The sequence below is a fragment of the Polypterus senegalus genome, chromosome 4 (genome assembly GCF_016835505.1).
Source record: "Polypterus senegalus isolate Bchr_013 chromosome 4, ASM1683550v1, whole genome shotgun sequence".
NCBI lineage: Eukaryota > Metazoa > Chordata > Cladistia > Polypteriformes > Polypteridae > Polypterus > Polypterus senegalus.
Window position 1 is genome coordinate 167,752,579 of NC_053157.1, and position 18,027 is coordinate 167,770,605.

The following is an 18,027-nucleotide window of genomic DNA, read 5'->3' on the forward strand; positions in this document are numbered from 1 at the left end:
AACCTTCCCCAGATTTGTGCCTTGAGACAATCCTGTCTTGGAGGTCTACAGACAATTCCTTTGACTTCATGCTTGGTTTGTGCTCAGACATAAACTGTCAACTGTGGGACCTTATATAGACAAGTGTGTGCCTTTCCAGATCATGTCCAATCAACTGAATTTACCACAGGTGGACTCCAATTAAGCTGCAGAAACATCTCAAGGATGATCAGGGGAAACAGGATGCACCTGAGCTCAATTTTGAGCTTTATAAAGTAGAAAAGGCTGTGAATACTTATGTACATGTGCTTTCTCAATTTTTTTATTTTTAATACATTTGCAAAAACCTCAAGTAAACTTTTTTCATGTTGTCATTATGGGGTGTTGTGTGTAGAATTCTGAGGAACAAAATAATTTAATCCATTTTGGAATAAGGCTGTAACATAACAAAATGTGGAAAAAGTGATGCGCTGTGAATACTTTTCCGGATGCACTGTATACTAGATACTAGGCCACACTCTACTGCCATGGAAAGACAGATGTGATCGGTGAGCCTTCATTAAAACATGAGAAAAGACAATGGTGCTGACAATATGTTCACACCACCTTCCACAGTGCTGCAAGTGAGCATTTCCAGTTCTGTGCTTAGGAATAGAGGGTGTGCATGTGTGCTCACTGACACTTGTCAGAAGGACGTTTCACTTTCGACAAGCTTTTGCACTTCTAAGGGCAAATTCTACGGGCAAAAGAAAAAGAAAATTTCTGCATTTCTAAGGGCAAAAGAAAATTACCTCTCCAAAATGGTTTATGTATGTCTGTATTAGCAATTGCTCGGATCTTAAACTGTTACATATGAAGGGGAAGGATGAGGAAGTTGACACAATAGGGAGTACCAACTAACTTCAAGCTCAGACATCGCATGGCAAATAAGCAACTTGCCCAAAAGACACCATTTGCTTCATACCAACTGTAAACACAATGAGACGGGAGCTGCCAGCCCATTGTGAATGGACACACAAGATCAAGGAGACAGGAAAAAAACAACACATGCAGAAGCAGTGCAGAGCACACAAGGAGCAAAACAAAAATAAATTCATTGCACCCATTTTTGGTACTCCAGCCGCACAGAATGCAAAAATGATAGCAGAGGGGTGATGATGTGCACAGCGTTATACGTGATTGATCAGGCTGCCTGCCATTTACCGACATAAACCATGAAATATGTAAGTAATGCTGTAATTTTATATTTACTATATATAGAAAAACAATGTTTTCCCAGCATCCCTCAGGTTGTTCTTCCAGAAGGAGTGCAAAATTGAAGAATGCACAAAGCGAGTGTCATCATGAAAATGTTCTACTTCAGGTATTGTTTTATATGCTCAGCTTATTGAAATCTGCTTTCGTTTCATTTCACTGACAAATACTGAAGCCATTTTCTGCCTGTGCATCCCTAAGAGTTTTTTTTTTTTTAAACATAGGCTAACATTTCAAATAAAAAAAAATATATAAACAATATACTGTATACTGTGTGCCAAGAAATTATTTATTTTTACGTTCACTCAAACTGTATTAGGCTATGTATGGCTTTTGGGGTGGCACAATAGAGGTGTGTTATCAGAATGCTGAGCTGACAGGCCACTAGTGGGAACAAAAGAGCTCCTGACGCCACTTGGCGAGCCTCGGCAGTTTAGTTATGAAGAAATGTGTGGTGGTTCTAGTAGTAAGTGACTGGTTATGCTTTTATGTTGAATTCAGCCAGCACAATAATATAGGATATAATTATATTATGGGTGGCACAGGGGTGATAGTTAGTGCTGCCACCTCACATATCTAGTATCCTGGATTCAAAACATACATGTGGAGTTTACACGTTCTCCCTGTGTCTGTGTGGGTTTTCACTGGGACCTATGGTTTTCATGCTAGGTGGAGTGGTGATTCCAAAGTGACCCTGTGTAAAAATGGGTATGTGCATGACTGGCACCCTTTTGAGGGCTCTTTTCTGTCTTCTGTTATGGAAATGTTATGTTATGTTAGCATTAAAGTGTCAAATTATACAGAAAATTTAACCATTCCATATTTTGTATGTCAGCTTGTTGTTCACAGCTCCAGAAAGTAATACAATAACAACTGTATCGTCTGAGAAAGAAATGCTGAAACTTTTGGCTGCTTTTCACGCATGGACATAACCTGCCACTCTGCTGAAAAAACAGAAGGTAAGAAAGCACTGGAGGACGTAAACTACATCAACCATTTGTGACAGATTTTGTCTTTGACAAAAACCAGTGAGAAATTATGTGCTATAAAAAAAACTATAGTTTATTCAAGAATGACATTACCTCGGAAATGCGACTGTAAATTTGATCCTGGTAGAGTGTAAAACAAATGTTCAATATGTAGAAGATGAGGCTAGACATGTAATTTCCCCTTAGGCCATGTTTTTACTCAAACTTTAGTTTTGACTGTTTTCATAATTACATTGTTTTTTGTATGTGTTGCCACTGAAATATTTTCCATTATCAGACTGCATGTTGCATTAAAATGACTTTTTAATAAAATAAAAGGATAAAAAAGTTATTTGTATATGTTGATGCCCTTTCATGCAGTCAAAGTCAAACAAACCCGACAAGTCTGGAAGCAACTTTTTGTTGCTGAAGTAAGTAACAAATATGTACACTATTTGTATGAATGATAAAAACCAAGCAACATGACACCTTTTATTGGCTAACTAAAAGGATTACAATATGCAAGCTTTCGAGAGAACTCAGGCTCCTTTTTTAAGTTGTGTTTTCAAGGTCCTACACCATGTGTCTATGGCTCTCTGAAAAGAAAAACACTTCCAGCGCTTATGTGAAATGTACCTTTAACAAGGATACCTCTGTGTTGCAGTGTTGTTGTTTTTGAAGAATTCATTTAAAAATAACTCTGATTACAATTTTATAACCTTATGTCTCTTTCATAACCTCTGTTTTATTAAACTTAAAAGGTTCATCTCCTACACCCCTTCCTCACACTTCATGCCTCACTGTCTTAGAATTACTCCAGCTCATTTCTATTTTCTTATAGTAGCATCATTTAAGACCAAAAAAGTCACAGAAATGGACTACACTTCCAAAGTCATGCCACACAGTACCCAGCATTGGCCTCGCTCTCTCTATGGTTAGTCCTAGAAACATTGTCTTAAACTCAAAGGCAAGCAAGTTTGGTGTTGGCCTGTCCAAGCAGGAGCTCTCTGTCTCATTCTCTCTCTCAGGCTGATAGCTTAACAGTCACATTCAGTAGCAGTCAAGCCCACAACTAATCCATCTTGAAAAGTCAATGCCCAGGCATTTCATTAATGAAATAGTTTGTACTTGATACTATTACACTTGCAAAATGTCAGTCAGTCATTTTCCAACCCGCTATATCCTAACACAGGGTCAGGGGGGTCTGCTGGAGCCAATCCCGGCCAGCATAGGGCGCAAGGCAGGAACCAATCCGGGCCAGGTTGGCAGCCCACAGCAGGGCACACACACACACACACACACTAAGCACACACTAGGGACAATTTAGAATCGCCAGTGCACCTAACCTTCATGTCTTCAGACTGTGGGAGGAAACCCACACAGACACGAGGAGAACATGCAAACTCCACGCAGGGAGGACCCGGGAAGCGAACCCAGGTCTCCTTACTGCGAGGCAGCAGCGTGTTTAATATTAAATAAAATAAGCAATAAAGAAATTCATTTTACCACAACTTTGTTTTAACTCAGCTTTAGGGTTCTTAGCCCACTATTCAAGTAGAAATTAAACATACTTACAAGAGAAAGCATTGAGGTTGGCCCATGCCAATTTCTCAGGATGCACCATTGCTGCTCATTAATATAAGTTGTTAGCAGAAAGCAAATATACCCCAAAAACAAATATCTTGACACCATATGGTGTTACACTGTTAGAAAATAGGTGAATTACATGAAAAAATGTCCGCATTGTGAGAATAAAGTGTTTAATACTAAAGTAAATATGTAATTGAAACAGACTGATACCAGACTAGCAGACAAAATGACCAAAGTTTAATATTATTCATGTGGGCAAAGACTGTTGGACATCAATCTACTGTAATAAATAAACGAGTATTGTGCACTTTTGTGGAGGAGTGTTGGGTGTGACTTGATCAAGAGTGGAAGTGCAACACAAAAGAGAATCAAAGGGTTGTTGTTTGACTCCTCCTTTGTCAGTTTTTCTTCATAATTTAAGTACTATGAACATTGTTAACAAAGAGAATAAGTCAGACCTGACAGTGTTCCTGGTTACAACTCAGCAAGGAGTTACCGACTGTAATTCTGGAATCCAGTCGGATTCAATAAATACAAATCCTCGACTCATGTAGCAGAAACGTCCTCTGTGCTCAGATGGTAGATTCCAGTTCAAGTTCAAGGTTTTCAGATGGCAAGTTTTCTGACGAAAATAGCTGCGTTTTTCCAAAGTTATCAAAGTTCAGCAGCTCTAACTCAAAAAATGGGATTCAACAAAAGCCTGACGTGCAGAAATGATTCCACGGGCAAAACATCTTCATTTTTAACAGTTTAGTTAAGTTTCAAAGTAAAACAGTTCACACAAAAAAGAAGATTAACATAGCAAAAAAGGAAAAAAAATAATGTTAAGAAAAGTTCAGCTTTAGGCTTAATCTTGTTACATCTCAAATCGTTACTATTCACTTATCTTTTCTGAACCATTTCAAAACGGTCAGAACACTGTATGCTTATCCCATTTCTAAGTTGAAAATGAGTCTTTCAAGTCTCTGCTTACTGGGACCTGTTCTAGACACAACTGAATCTATTATCACACTGTTTCTCAGTTATAGTAACAAGGTTCTATCTCTTATTAACTTATAGGGGGAAAGACTACACCAATAAGCTATGACTATGAAAGAAATTTATATTCTATTCAAATTAAGCAAACATTAATATGAGTTTAACTCAAAACTTCAACTTTCTACGATTGGCTCTTACAGAGAGGGAGTGTGGATGACCGACAGGACAGCTAACAATAACAAACCATTTAAGAAACACATACTGTACATCTGTGCTTTCTGTCCTTAAACCAGTCTACACAAATACATGGACAATGCCAGGTACTTCAGCTATAAAAAGTAACACTGCTGTGAAGTAACCTGTTCAAGGGTGACCTTTATAGAAATGATTGTCAGACAAATCAGCCATATTATGCTAAATCTGCTGTGTTACCCAGTTTCAAATTATGGAAATTCCATAAGACGATGAGGGTCATTTATAGTGCTGTAGGTTATTCAGGTGTATTAGAAGTACAGTACATCTTCTCTTATTTTGCATCAGTTTTTTGTACTCATCTTTTAAAGTCAACAGATGTGAATGTATATTCAAAGGAGCGCTTTAAGTGGATATACCTAAGTGCCAGTAGCCTATGTGTTATAGTGATATATTAACATGAAAAGTGTGCACAGCATTTCTCTGCGTTCATTAAGCAGTAGTTTTCCATGCAGTATTTGCTGACAGCAAAGCATTAAATAATTTAAGATCTGTGGTAATAGATGCTTCTGATAATCATGTGAAAACTTTAATTCAGCAAAATTTAAGTAAAGGACAAAGCCAACATATATGTCAGAGGGAGATAGATTCTTTAAAGCATGTCTCACATGTTGCAACCAACTGAAGGCCTATTTTTGACAGATACAGTCAAGGATGACCAATGTGATGTACGACTTCAAGCTGAATTAGACTGAGCTTCTCTCCTATTTAAAAGGTATGTAGTCTGTTTGTATCCCACTCATTGTCTGAGTCTTTTCAGCACTGCTTCAGATTATTCAGAGGTGCGGGATTATGAAAGCACTGGTATAGTCTTGGAATAAATTCTTTATTGTTAATAGTACTTCATGGTAAAAATTGTACAAGATAATGGAGGCAAATTTGGAAAATGTGCTAAGTGGTTTTTTAATGAAATCTCTGATTTGCATATAGAAGAAATGTTTTCAGCTTTTTTTTTAATATTTCAGGCAATATTTTTAAATAGTGCAAACATATTATCATGTAGCGAATGGTTTCAATGCCATAACTATTTCTCATATGTGAAACACTGTTTTTTATTCTGGGAGTATACCCTTGGTTTGCTTCTGTAGGTGTTATTTTCCAACTTCATTTAGCACCTTCAACTAATGCCAGGCTCTCAGTGAGTTCCAAACCACTGGATTGTTATTATGTTTACATCAGTTTTTAAAGTATATATGCATATAAAAAAGGAGAAGAAGTTCGTAATTATAGCTAACCAAGCAGGCAAGAGCTGAGTATTATCTGATTCTTTCCAATGTCTCAATGCAATAATTTTTAATACCTAGTAATAAAACTAATAATTAGTTCAAGCCATGCATCCCTTTAAAGTGATATTTTCACTTTTTCTGTTTATTCATGTGCGTCCTTTTTAAAAAAAATGACTTATTTATACAAACTGGAAAGCACTGGAAAAGATATTAGAATCTAAAAATACTAAGTTTAATAATAGAAATTTTTCCGTTTAATGTCAGATGGGAATGAGACCAGTTAGTGTTGTTTCATAAGCTTGAGAAGGATTTGAAATAAATCTTCAAGCCACTATATAAAGTCAACTTCTAGATATGTAAAATGATTCCAGATAAAGTGAAATGCTCAAAATTGGACTAACAAAATAGGGAGGCATTAATTACAAATAATATAATCTTGATGTAGTTACTTATAACTCCTGAGATCTCAAGGATCTCATCCATTAAAACCAGTGGAGGAAATGAGTCTGGGTCAGTTATACAAAGCGCCACACTGTTAGTATAAAGGCTTACTTTTAAAACTCAAGACTGTTCTTTATAATTCCCCAAATGTCAAATGAATTTCACAAGCAAATGACGATAGAAAAAACAGTATGCAGTAGAAGGACTTCCATGTCAAGTGACACATTCCAGAAGAAAGAAATCAGAATTTGTATATGAAAACTTGAGTATAATACTTTAGTCCATGCAGATATACTGAATTCATAGGACATCTGACAGAAGTACCAGCAAAGCAAACATGAATATGTAAAATAGGTTTGAGTTTTGAAAAATTCAAATAATCTTTGAGAGCAAGATAGAAAACAAATCAACATCCAGAGGCTACAGTTTATAGTATAAATATGAAATGAGTACACACCCATATATCCAACTGTGCCAACTCTTCCTCTAATGCTTTCTCCTTCTGGGATCTGAACTGCAAGACCAAGGTCTGAGATGCGAATGTGACCTGTTTGTAGAAAAATAATAAAATAAATACTTTTATTCTTCTTTTTAACAAATATTAAAAGACAGACAGAGTAATTGTGTGGTTTTCCTGCCACACCACCCTGGGTATGATAGGCAAGGGATCTAAAATTTACTGTATGTAATATTTATGATTACATAAATGACTGGCAAACCATATATGAAAGGAAGATAGATATGCATAGAATATGATAGAAAAGGGCTTTTTATGCATCACATAAATATATCTTAACTATAAAGAAAGTGATTGGTCTTCAAATATAAGCATACAGATATGTTCTGTTCATTTTAGTAAATATGTCATTAACTTTGGTTGATTAATGGACATTTACAGAGGTATCCCCCCATTTACTATACCTACTTTTTCCATTTCCATATCATTGGGGAATCAATTCTGGCAGCATTTGGTGCAAGGTGGCAGCCCACCAAGTCTACTGGAGCGCACACTCGTACACTCACATACAGAACCAAGTTAAAGTTGCCAAACAATTTAACCTGCACATCTTTGGTACCCAGGAGGTGACTATGGAGACACAGTGTAAGCACCTGTGACCGGGCTGTACATTGAAATGTCTGTTACTGAAGCTGTGAGGAGGCATTGCATACCTCTGCTCCACCATGGTACTCAAAAAGGCATGAAGCAGAATATCAAATAAAATTATCCATCAATATTTTTGATATATAACAATATATTAATAATTTTAGTTTCAAGGTAAAATTAATTCATTTTATTTCACCTATATTTGGATTTCACATAGCATTACCTATGCTGCACTGCTACTGTATATATGAAATTTGAAAATCAAGTCATTTTCATTCTGTGCTGTTTCTTTCAGACATACCCATCACATGAATTATGTTTAAAGGAGTGATACATGATTTTCCTCCTAGGTTTTCATATAAATACTCTGATTATACCTAAATATCTGGTATGCATGCAGTATACATTAGTTGAAATTATTTTAAAATTAATAAATAATTTAAATTTGAAGCTAAGGATCTGTGCTGGTATCCTGAAGATTGCCGGTTCAAATCCCTGTCACTGCCAAAAGAGATCCTACTCTGCTGGGACCTTGAGCAAGACCCTCAACCTGCAATTGCTCTAGGGGCGCTGTACAATGGCAGACCCTGTGCTGTGACCCCAAGGGGTATGCGAAAACTAAGAAATTCCTAATACAAGAAATTGTATAAGGCGAAATAAAGAACAAAAAAAAATAATAATAACTGACTTTTGAACAGTGGACTCTAAGAATACGCAATGCACTATAAATCCAACAGATGGCAACAAAGGCATGAAATACTTTTTGTTCGGCTTCTTAAGGAGTGGACAGAGTTATTCTTAACACAGACACACATTAAATCATCATACAGCTGGTAACTGGCCCATCACACACCATTCAGATATTCTGGTTATGGCTCCAAGTTATCTATTTCTCCTCCATTAACATGTACGTTTTTTGTTAGTATAACCTGTCCTTCAAGTTTAACTAACTGACCAATGCTTTGAAAATGCTTCTTTATATCTTTGATTGTCTTACTTTGACAGCAAAGCTTTCTAAGAACAAAAGAAACCACACATAGCAGCCCTTTACAGAATGAGCTTGTTTACAGCATAAATGCAAATCCAACTTTCATTCTTACTCTGTACCATCACTTTAAGTTAACTTTTGAGTATTAGCACGTTTCATTTCCAGAAGTTTAATTGAATAGAATGATAATGCACATTTACACACTCAGAGTTGGCTTAAATGCATCTGTTCTGCAACATTTCACACTGTAATGGGTGAAAAATCAAAAGAAGAACTGACATGGAGAATTAGCCTATAGTTGTACAACTTTATTGTACTTACTTGCTTCTGTATTTACTTTCAAACACACAAAGACAAGGAGAGATATTCTTTTCTTTACTTACCACGGTCATCTAAAAGAATGTTTTCTGGCTTCAGGTCCCTGGAACAACAAAAACACATAAAAGTTAAGGTGATTAGAATTTGCACTTTCTTAAAAGTAAGCTTACAACATATTTTTCAAGTTGTGCTAGCTAATTTAAATAAAGACAATTAAAAAAAATCTGACAAAATTTTCCAAAATAATAACCTAATAAAAAATGAATGACAAAAACCTGATTATTTATAGTAAGCATGTAAATTAAAAATCAAACAAGCATAATGACTCTCTGCATCTTTATATAAATTATATTTGTTGAGGTCTTCTCCTATTTGTAAGTTACAAGGATCAAGAGACTAATAGGAATACATCAGACTATATTTGACAAAAAGCCTTTAAAAGTGAACACTGAATAAAATATCAAGGAATACAACACAGCAACACAAGAGTAGAAGCTTACATCTGATTACATTATATATTAGGAAATACCCTAAAAGCCAGATCAAAAATAAAGTTCTACCAGCCCCAGTTAACATTTCCTTTATATATCTGACACGTGGATTAGGGTCTTTTTAGAACTGAATCATTGTTTGTATTTATTTGGCAAGAACAAAAGTGTCAATTATGTTTTAATATTTTGCCATTTTTTCTTCTTGAAGCTCTGGACATCTAATTGTAAGCTACTGTATACCCAACATTGTACGTTTATACCCAGCTCCATACCTCGCAATACAATAGTTTCAGTTCACCTCAATTCAGTTTTCCTATTAAGAGCCTATTAGTGAAACAGGCCTAAAACACTCATATAACATAACAGTTAAAAAGATGTGAATAAAATACAGTACAAGCAATCCGAGATAAAAATGGTGTTGGTGTGTGATTCTTGTGATAGAACTTTTTCCTGGTTAACCAATTTGCTCATAGTATTTAGGTCTTTGATTTTTGGCTTACATATCATTTCTTCATGACAGATTGGACTTTTGAATTTTAAACTACTTTTTTTCTTCTGATCTTCTTCAGTAAAATGATCAATTTTCTCATTCCAAGTCAGTGAATGGAGTGATAAACTTTATGAAACCCCTCGCAATTGGTCCATCAGCAAAAGTAGTCAGCCTTAACTTTTCTCTTCTGATTCAGAGTCTCTAATTCAGACAAAAGCATATCAAGGTCCTTCAGTTTTAGCAGTCTGAAGTTTATGTTCCAACACCATGAAGCAGATGACAGAAAAGGTGACACTTTAATAAAGAGCGGGAGATATAAGAGAGTCAATGAAGTCAAAAAAACAAAGCAAGTGTCTAAAGTTAGTAGGACAAAAGAATACTGATCAACCAAGTCCAATAATTAAACCAGAGACTAAACTGAACAGTTTTGATTTTGTAGAAACCTGCATGGTTAGAATCCTGTGTGTACAAAAGTTGAAAATCAAGAAGTGATCAGCTGTAAATACAATGCATACTGAACTCATAAATAAAGAAGGGCAATAGGGTGTCTCAAAAATGAAGGAAAATGAAAGTTCTGGATGTCACAAAAAGAGCCAGCAAAAATGCCTATTCAATGTCTTGTCGATGTAATACCATAGCAGAGTAGGGAGGACAAAAGTGTCTTTTGATACTTTCAGGGTTAAACAGGAAATCTGAAACTGTGTTGGGAAGTCGTTAGGGAGTTGTGTAATCTGTTATGCACTGTGATTCCTAATCACGTAACATACCATACTCAAAATAGTGAGATCCATTCACTGTACAAGCTTTACTGGGCCAAATGGCCTGTTCTCGTCTACATTTTTCTAATGTTCTAATGTAATTGTTATGAATAACAAGTTCTCTGATTTAAACGCTCTTTGGTGAGATGATGGCAAACCCTGAGAAAAAAAAAAATCACAACAGGAAGAAAGAGGTAAATGTCCTTCTGTAGCTCATAATTTCACGAAAAAATCTGAAAACTGATGTGATAAGAGACATAATTGTGGGTGACCAGGCATGGTAAACTCACTATGGGAGTACATGAATTTCACAGACAAAATAAAAAAACATATTTGAAAACAAGTTAGGAGGCTGGTACTCATAACCAGCACCTAAAACACATAAGATTACATGCACAAGAGGCCTTTCCTTTGTAAATTAAGTTCAAAAATTACCTTGAATCAACACAGAGACATATTAGCACACACAGCATGTTCAAGCATATGTGCTCAGCAATGATGCATGGTCATAGACCACAACATAATATGAGTCCTTTAATGTTGGTAGAATTTAGAAAGGTCTAGCAAGTCAGAACATGCCATTCAAAAACATAAGAAAAACAAAAACAAAAGGCATATGAGAAGAGACTCAAAATGCAAACTCGACAAAGAAGACTCCACTCACGATTTCTGCTATCAGCAGATAAGCAAACAGAACACAAATCCTTACTTCAAAACAGTAGCACCAAGAATGTGTAATGACAACATACTATTTTCAGTTTACAGTACACCCCCAAAATCCACGGGGGTTACGTTCATAGAGTACCCACAAATTGTGAAAAATCGCTAATTTTGGATGTGGTTAAAAAAATGCCCATTTTCATAGTATAAACCCTAAATATGCTCCCAAAACACTTTAATTTAATTTTAAACTCAGCTTAATACATTACCTAAAAATAAAGAATGTAAAGGTAAACCTGTATACTGTACTGCTATGCCTCCCGCAGTGCTAGAATGTAAAATACCGATGTTACTGCTGTATGTACTGTAATTCATGCAAGTGCGTTTTCATTGCCAGAAGCCTTAGACGGTGCAGCTCGTTTTGGCGGCATCTTGGGGCTTTAACCCTTAAACTTGAGGGGGGGGGTGTTAATGCAACCCTGGATGCCAATTAGTTTTTTGCTGCACTTTAAGGAAACATCACAATTCAGAAAGAAAAAGTAAAATTTTAATGGAACACATTTTTTTTTCATGCAAAGAACATCACAATTACTGCAACACTGATCATTTTACACACTGCCAATGACCTACAAAAACTATTTTAAAAACTACTGGAACAATATGTACAAAGTGCAACTGACGCCATTGATAAAATTCAGTAACTCGTTGAGTCAACTGTGCTTAAACTGGCTGCACGCGAGCACACAGAGGTAAATGCTGATGACTGCAGGCTAGTCTAGTGCAGCAGCTAAATCCCGGGGACAGTCAGGCTGCAGTCAGGGTGTCACACTTGAGTCACAGAATTCCACAGAAACACAAGAGATTATAGAGACAGGAACTTTATTTAACCACTTCAAACAAACATGTCTCTTTCAGAAGTAAAAGGAGGTCAGTATGCAGTTTGTTATCGATTAAACAATAGACAAACATCATAGAGGAGCACAACTCCCAACAGAAGCAGAGAATGTCTGGGGGAGGAGAGAGAAACAAAGCAATCAGCCAAAAAGGACAGACACTGTTCAGGCTTTTAAGTAAGCGAAGTGCGAGAAGTCGCAATCGAGAAGATAGTGATTCATTTATTTTTATGGTGGAGATTCCAGGGACGCACCCAGCCTAGGCCTGACCCGTGCGCACTCACAAACAGAGACAAAAACAAAACAAACCGGTAATCAAACAGCAAATAAAGAATGTAATGAAAACAAATAAAATAAGAAAACAACGATATCACCCCTGTTCCCCTTACGGCGATTACACATTAAATACAACAAAGCACAAACAAAACACACACAGTAAATCATGAAAAAGATCATGAAAAACGACAATGGATGAAATGTAATGATGAACATAGTTCAGAGATCCGCATGTTGAATGGGAATGTACAGATAGTCCTACCACTAGTTCCCAAAATGGTGAAGATGGGTGGACAGGTTCAGGAGCGCTCCTTTCTTTGCTGGATGGCCATGAATCCACAGTCCTTATGTACACAGGCAGACGGCAGACAATCCAGATGCACGAAACAATCCAGGACAAAATGAATAAGTACAGGTAACCCAACAGAAGGCAGACAGACAGGAACTTGAAGCACAAATTACAAAAACGTTTTTTTTTTTGCTTTTGGTCACCGGCCCCCTTTTTAAAAGCCGTCCTGACATCCTTTGACCTCAACAGCCCAGCACCCTCAGCAATAGACCAATCAGAGTCACTGCAGGGACTGCTGGGAGTTACAGTTTCAAATTCTATTGGCTACTTTCACCATTCCAAGCCGCGGTTTTCTATACAGTTGCTTCCTGTTCTCTCAACAGTACAATATTGCCACAAAAATGGCCATAAAAATAGCAGAGGATATTTGCGGTTTCTGCTAACAATTATTATTTAGTTTCTAAGGAAAAATCCACAAATGACTGAGGCCGTGAACTCTGAACTGTGACTTTGCGGGGGTCTACTGCACTTTTGTTGTCACAAGAATGCCCCAGAAACACGGCAGGCATGTTTTCTTAATTCAAAACTTTTGCGGCTTCTAAGTGGCTAAGTTGTTAAGGCTTTTGTTTTCACATTTGGTCCCCAGTACAGTTCTAACCCTAACCCTGCCCTATTCCTAACGCTTATAAAACACAAGAGTAGGCTATGCATTTTTTAAACTTTAGAAAAAAAATAATTTTACCTTAAAATTTTACTTTGACTTAAAAAATAACAAACTTGCAGTAGTTTTTTACATTTATATTTGTCTGCTGTTTGCATAAAAAAATACTTTACTTTAAAACTGCATGCAGAAATGATTTTGACTTTGACACCAAACGTTTTACCAAGAGGTTTTTTTTATCTACAGTTTTTTGGTTTTGAATTGTATCTTTGGTTCTTGTTTTGCTTAGTAGTTAACTATGATTCTTCAATCCCGATGCTCCCCTTCAATATGGAAAATGAATGATTACCTGCTAACTATAAGGACCCCGGGTGTGTGTTCTATAATCAATTTATTTTATAGGGCTCAGTCCAACGTTAACAAATGGTCATAACACAGAAGACTAAAGATGTTTTCATAAGCAAGCTTCCCGATCGCCTAAGCTGTTTTACAGGATGCGTTTGTGAATCATATCCTTGCTAAATATTAAGTCCTTGGAAATTATACATAGGATTTCAGCTCAATTTGATGGTAAATGTAGTGCAGTAAAATGTGTGTGGGCTTAGTTTAGTTTCCAATAAATAAACACGCATATGACACAGTTCAAAGTTAAACACACACCCAAAACCTCTTTTCTGACATAACTTAAAAAACTTGTAAATCTCAGCAACCAGTGCAATGAAATAAGGAGAGATTTAATTGTAAATAACTTAAGTTATAGTTCACTTTGTTTAGAAATGTGCTTTTTCAGAACTCTTGAACCACCTTTAGATTTATTATCTGTATTAATATTTCATTTCAGTGCATTAATATTTCAAGGCCTAGGCATAAAACTTGCATAATCTACTATCCCTATTTTCAGAAATGTGTTTTAATTGCTTATGGGTTGGATTTTGTGAGTCAGAAGTGGAGGTTAAGGTTTAATTATGACTTTGCTGCTTTTTAAGCCCTACTGTAGGGCACAGTTACAGGCTTTATTTTGAAAGTGAACACTTGGCACAGTATATAAAGCAAAGCATGTCATAAAACAAGAAACCTGTTATGGAGACCTATATTGTAAATAACAATATAAGCAACAAACACAATTATCTGAAACACTTGACTGGTATAGTTTCTTGTGTCTCACTTGGAACAGTTCATGTAAAGTCAGCTGTGTTAAAGGAAGTATGTTTTTTTTAAATAAATAAGGTGACTTTGAAGCAAATGTTATTTGTCAAGACTGATTAAGGGTTGTCATAGTTTGCCTTAGACTTTTTCTTTTACTTTTACTTGGGCTGAATAATATCCATGCATGGTGGACCAGACAGTGCACACTATTGGAAATCTGCTATGGTTTTTAGAAATCAAAATGTGATTTTATAGACATTATCTTTGAAAATGTTTTCCAAACTGTACAGCTGTTGTGAATCGTATTTTTTGTCCATAGATCCATCCTATAGTGTTTATGATTTACTAAATGTTTATTTTTCTACTTCTTCTTCAAAAGGGACTGAAAATGTGTCTCGGTACTCAAATCTGGCACTTCTTGCCATAGCCCACCTGTCAAGTTGCTGTGCCTGCTTATGGTAAAGTCATCCCTGATGGAGGATCACTGGAATTATGGGAAAGAGAGGTCCTTTAATCGGATTGGCTGGCCCAGCACTGTTTCAGCTGTGGAATGGCCAAATGGGGAAGGCAGCTTGATGGATGAGGTCTCCAGGACTATAAACAAATCCAAATCATATTATGTGATGTCATCCATTGTTAAATTCTGCTACGTACTTGTAAAATTTTTATTTTTATACTGTATTGAGGATTTGTTCTGTTCTGTGTATTGTATTGTACTGTCCCCCTTCTTTTTGACACCCACTGCACGCCCAACCTACCTGGAAAGGGGTCTCTCTTTGAACTGCCTTTCCCGAGGCTTCTTCCATTTTTTCCCTACTGGGGTTTTTTGGGAGTTGTCCCTTGTCTTCTTAGAGTTTAAGGGCTGGGGGCTATCAAGAGGCAGGGCCTGTTAAAGCCCATTGCAGCACTCCTTGTGTGATTTTGGGCTATACAAAAATAAATTGTATTGTATTGTATTGTCTCAAAAAAACAAAGCACAAACCGGTAAATGAGTAAGACAAGACTGAGAGACAGGTTGTGTACATAGGCAAGGGTCCAGTTAATCCAAAATGCTGCTACAAGAATTTTTACAAGAACAAGAAAATATGAACACATCACTCCAGTTCTTAAATCCTTACACAGGCTCCCAGGTTAAGTTTAGGGTATATTTCAAAATCCTTCTTTTAACATATAAAGTCTTAAATGGCCAAGGTCCGGCTTACTTGTCTGAACTTTTCATGACTTACAAACCAGAGTGCAGATTAAGATCTCAAGATGCCAGTCTGCTTATGATTCCAAAGATTAATAAAATAACAGTGGGAGGTCGAGCTTTTAGTTACAGAGCCCCTAAACTGTGGAATGGTCTGCCTGCTACTATAAGAGGTGCCCCTTCGGTCTAAGCTTTCAGATCCCAGCTGAAGACTCACTACTTCAGTTACAGTTCAGTACAGAACAGCTTCAACTCTGGGATGTTGGTGAGTTTCCTCACATTAACTGCTTGCTTCAGGTCCTTCCACAACATTTCGATTGGATTAAGGTCAGGACTTTGACTTGGCCATTCCAAAACATTAACTTATTCTTCTTTAACCATTCTTTGGTAGAACGACTTGTGTGCTTAGGGTTGTTGTCTTGCTGCATGACCCACCTTCTCTTAAGATTCAGTTCATGGACAGATGTCCTGACATTTTCCTTTAGATTTTTCTGATATAATTCAGAATTCAGTGTTCCATCAATGAAGGCAAGCTGTCCTGGTCCAGATGCTGCAAAACAGGCCCAAACCATGACTTTACCACCATCATGTTGCACAGATGGGATAAGGTTCTTATGCTGGAATGCAGTGTTTTCCATTCTCCAAACATAACGCTTTCATTTAAACCAAAAAGTTCTATTTTGGTCTCATCTGTCCACAAAACATTCTTCCAATAGCCTTCTGGTTTGTCCACGTGATCTTTAGCAAACTGCAGATGAGCAGCAATGTTTTTTTGGAGAGCAGTGGCTTTCACCTTGCAACCCTGCCATGCACACCATTGTTGTTCAGTGTTGTCCTGATGGTGGATTCATGAACATGAACATTAGCCAATGTGAGAGAGGTCTTCAGTTGCTTAGAAGTTACCCTGGGGTCCTTTGTGACCTTGCCGACTATTACACATCTTGCTCTTGGAGTGATCTTTGTTGGTCGACCACTCCTGGGGAGGGTAACAATGGTCTTGAATTTCCTCCATTTGTACACAATCTGTCTGATTGTGGATTGGTGGAGTCCAAACTCTTTAGAGATGGTTTTGTAACCTTTTCCAGCCTGATGAGCATCAACAACTCTTTTTCTGAGATCTTCAGAAATCTCCTTTGTTGGTGCCATGATACACTTCCACAAACATGTGTTGTGAAGAGCAGACTTTGATAGATCCCTGTTCTTTAAATGACACAGGGTGCCCACTCACACCTGATTGTCATCCCATTGATTGAAAACACCTGACTCCAATTTCACCTTCAAACTAACTGCTAATCTGGGAGGTTCACATACTTTTGCCACTCACAAGTAATATTCGATCATTTTCCTCAATATATAAATGACCAAGTATAATATTTTTGTCTCATTTGTTTAACTGTTTTCTATTTATCTACTTTTAGGACTTGAGTGAAAATCTGATGATGTTTTAGGTCATATTTATGCAGAAATATAGAAAACTAGCCAACCCACGGCGTACCATACGCCACATAATCAGGCCGTTTTTTTAATGATTTTTAAGCACAGGGAGAAATTTACATTTGAATAATCGGTAATGTAATAAATCAGCAAGAAAAGCAACATTGCAACAATGCACGGAACGAACCAACACACAATCGTCCGTGACTGAAAACTGGCGGACCACCATCGCTCATGTGCCCACCTCCAACTCGTCACTTGAGTCGTTGTCATCTTTGCACAGTCCAGATGCACCTGTGACTCACGTAGACTTTCTATGTTCCTGCAGGAGCATCTAAGAAGACGCACGTTTGTCGCGGATGCGAATTGCTGTATGTAGCGTGTAAAACAGTTTGCTATGGTGCACGTGGTCGCGTGCGTAAACCAAAACTCGTTTTAAAGACTGCTTACTTCATTGTGTTTTAACCTCAGTTGTAAAGGATTGTTTTAAGGATACCATGGGATACCCCTCGCAAACCGTTTTACACGCTGCATATGGCGATTCACCTCCGGCGTGGCTTCTTCCTGCGTGAGCCATAGTTGTCTTACTTGTCGGCGGCTTAGTGAATCCACGCCCCTTCCGGTGTGCTTTCCATGGTTGT

The 18,027-nt window shown here is 37.1% G+C and overlaps 1 protein-coding gene across 3 annotated transcripts in view; it reads right to left on the reverse strand.

The window, feature by feature from the left end:
* Positions 1–18,027, reverse strand: part of grk4 (G protein-coupled receptor kinase 4) — a 278,224-nt gene that overhangs the window by 23,199 nt on the left and 236,998 nt on the right. For all 3 annotated transcript variants that reach the window (XM_039751644.1, XM_039751645.1, XM_039751646.1), the window contains 2 exons: positions 9,165–9,202; positions 7,146–7,235 (listed from right to left, as the gene is read on the reverse strand). In XM_039751644.1, the coding sequence (XP_039607578.1) occupies positions 7,146–7,235; positions 9,165–9,202 (128 nt within the window). The remainder of the gene's footprint in view (positions 1–7,145; positions 7,236–9,164; positions 9,203–18,027) is intronic.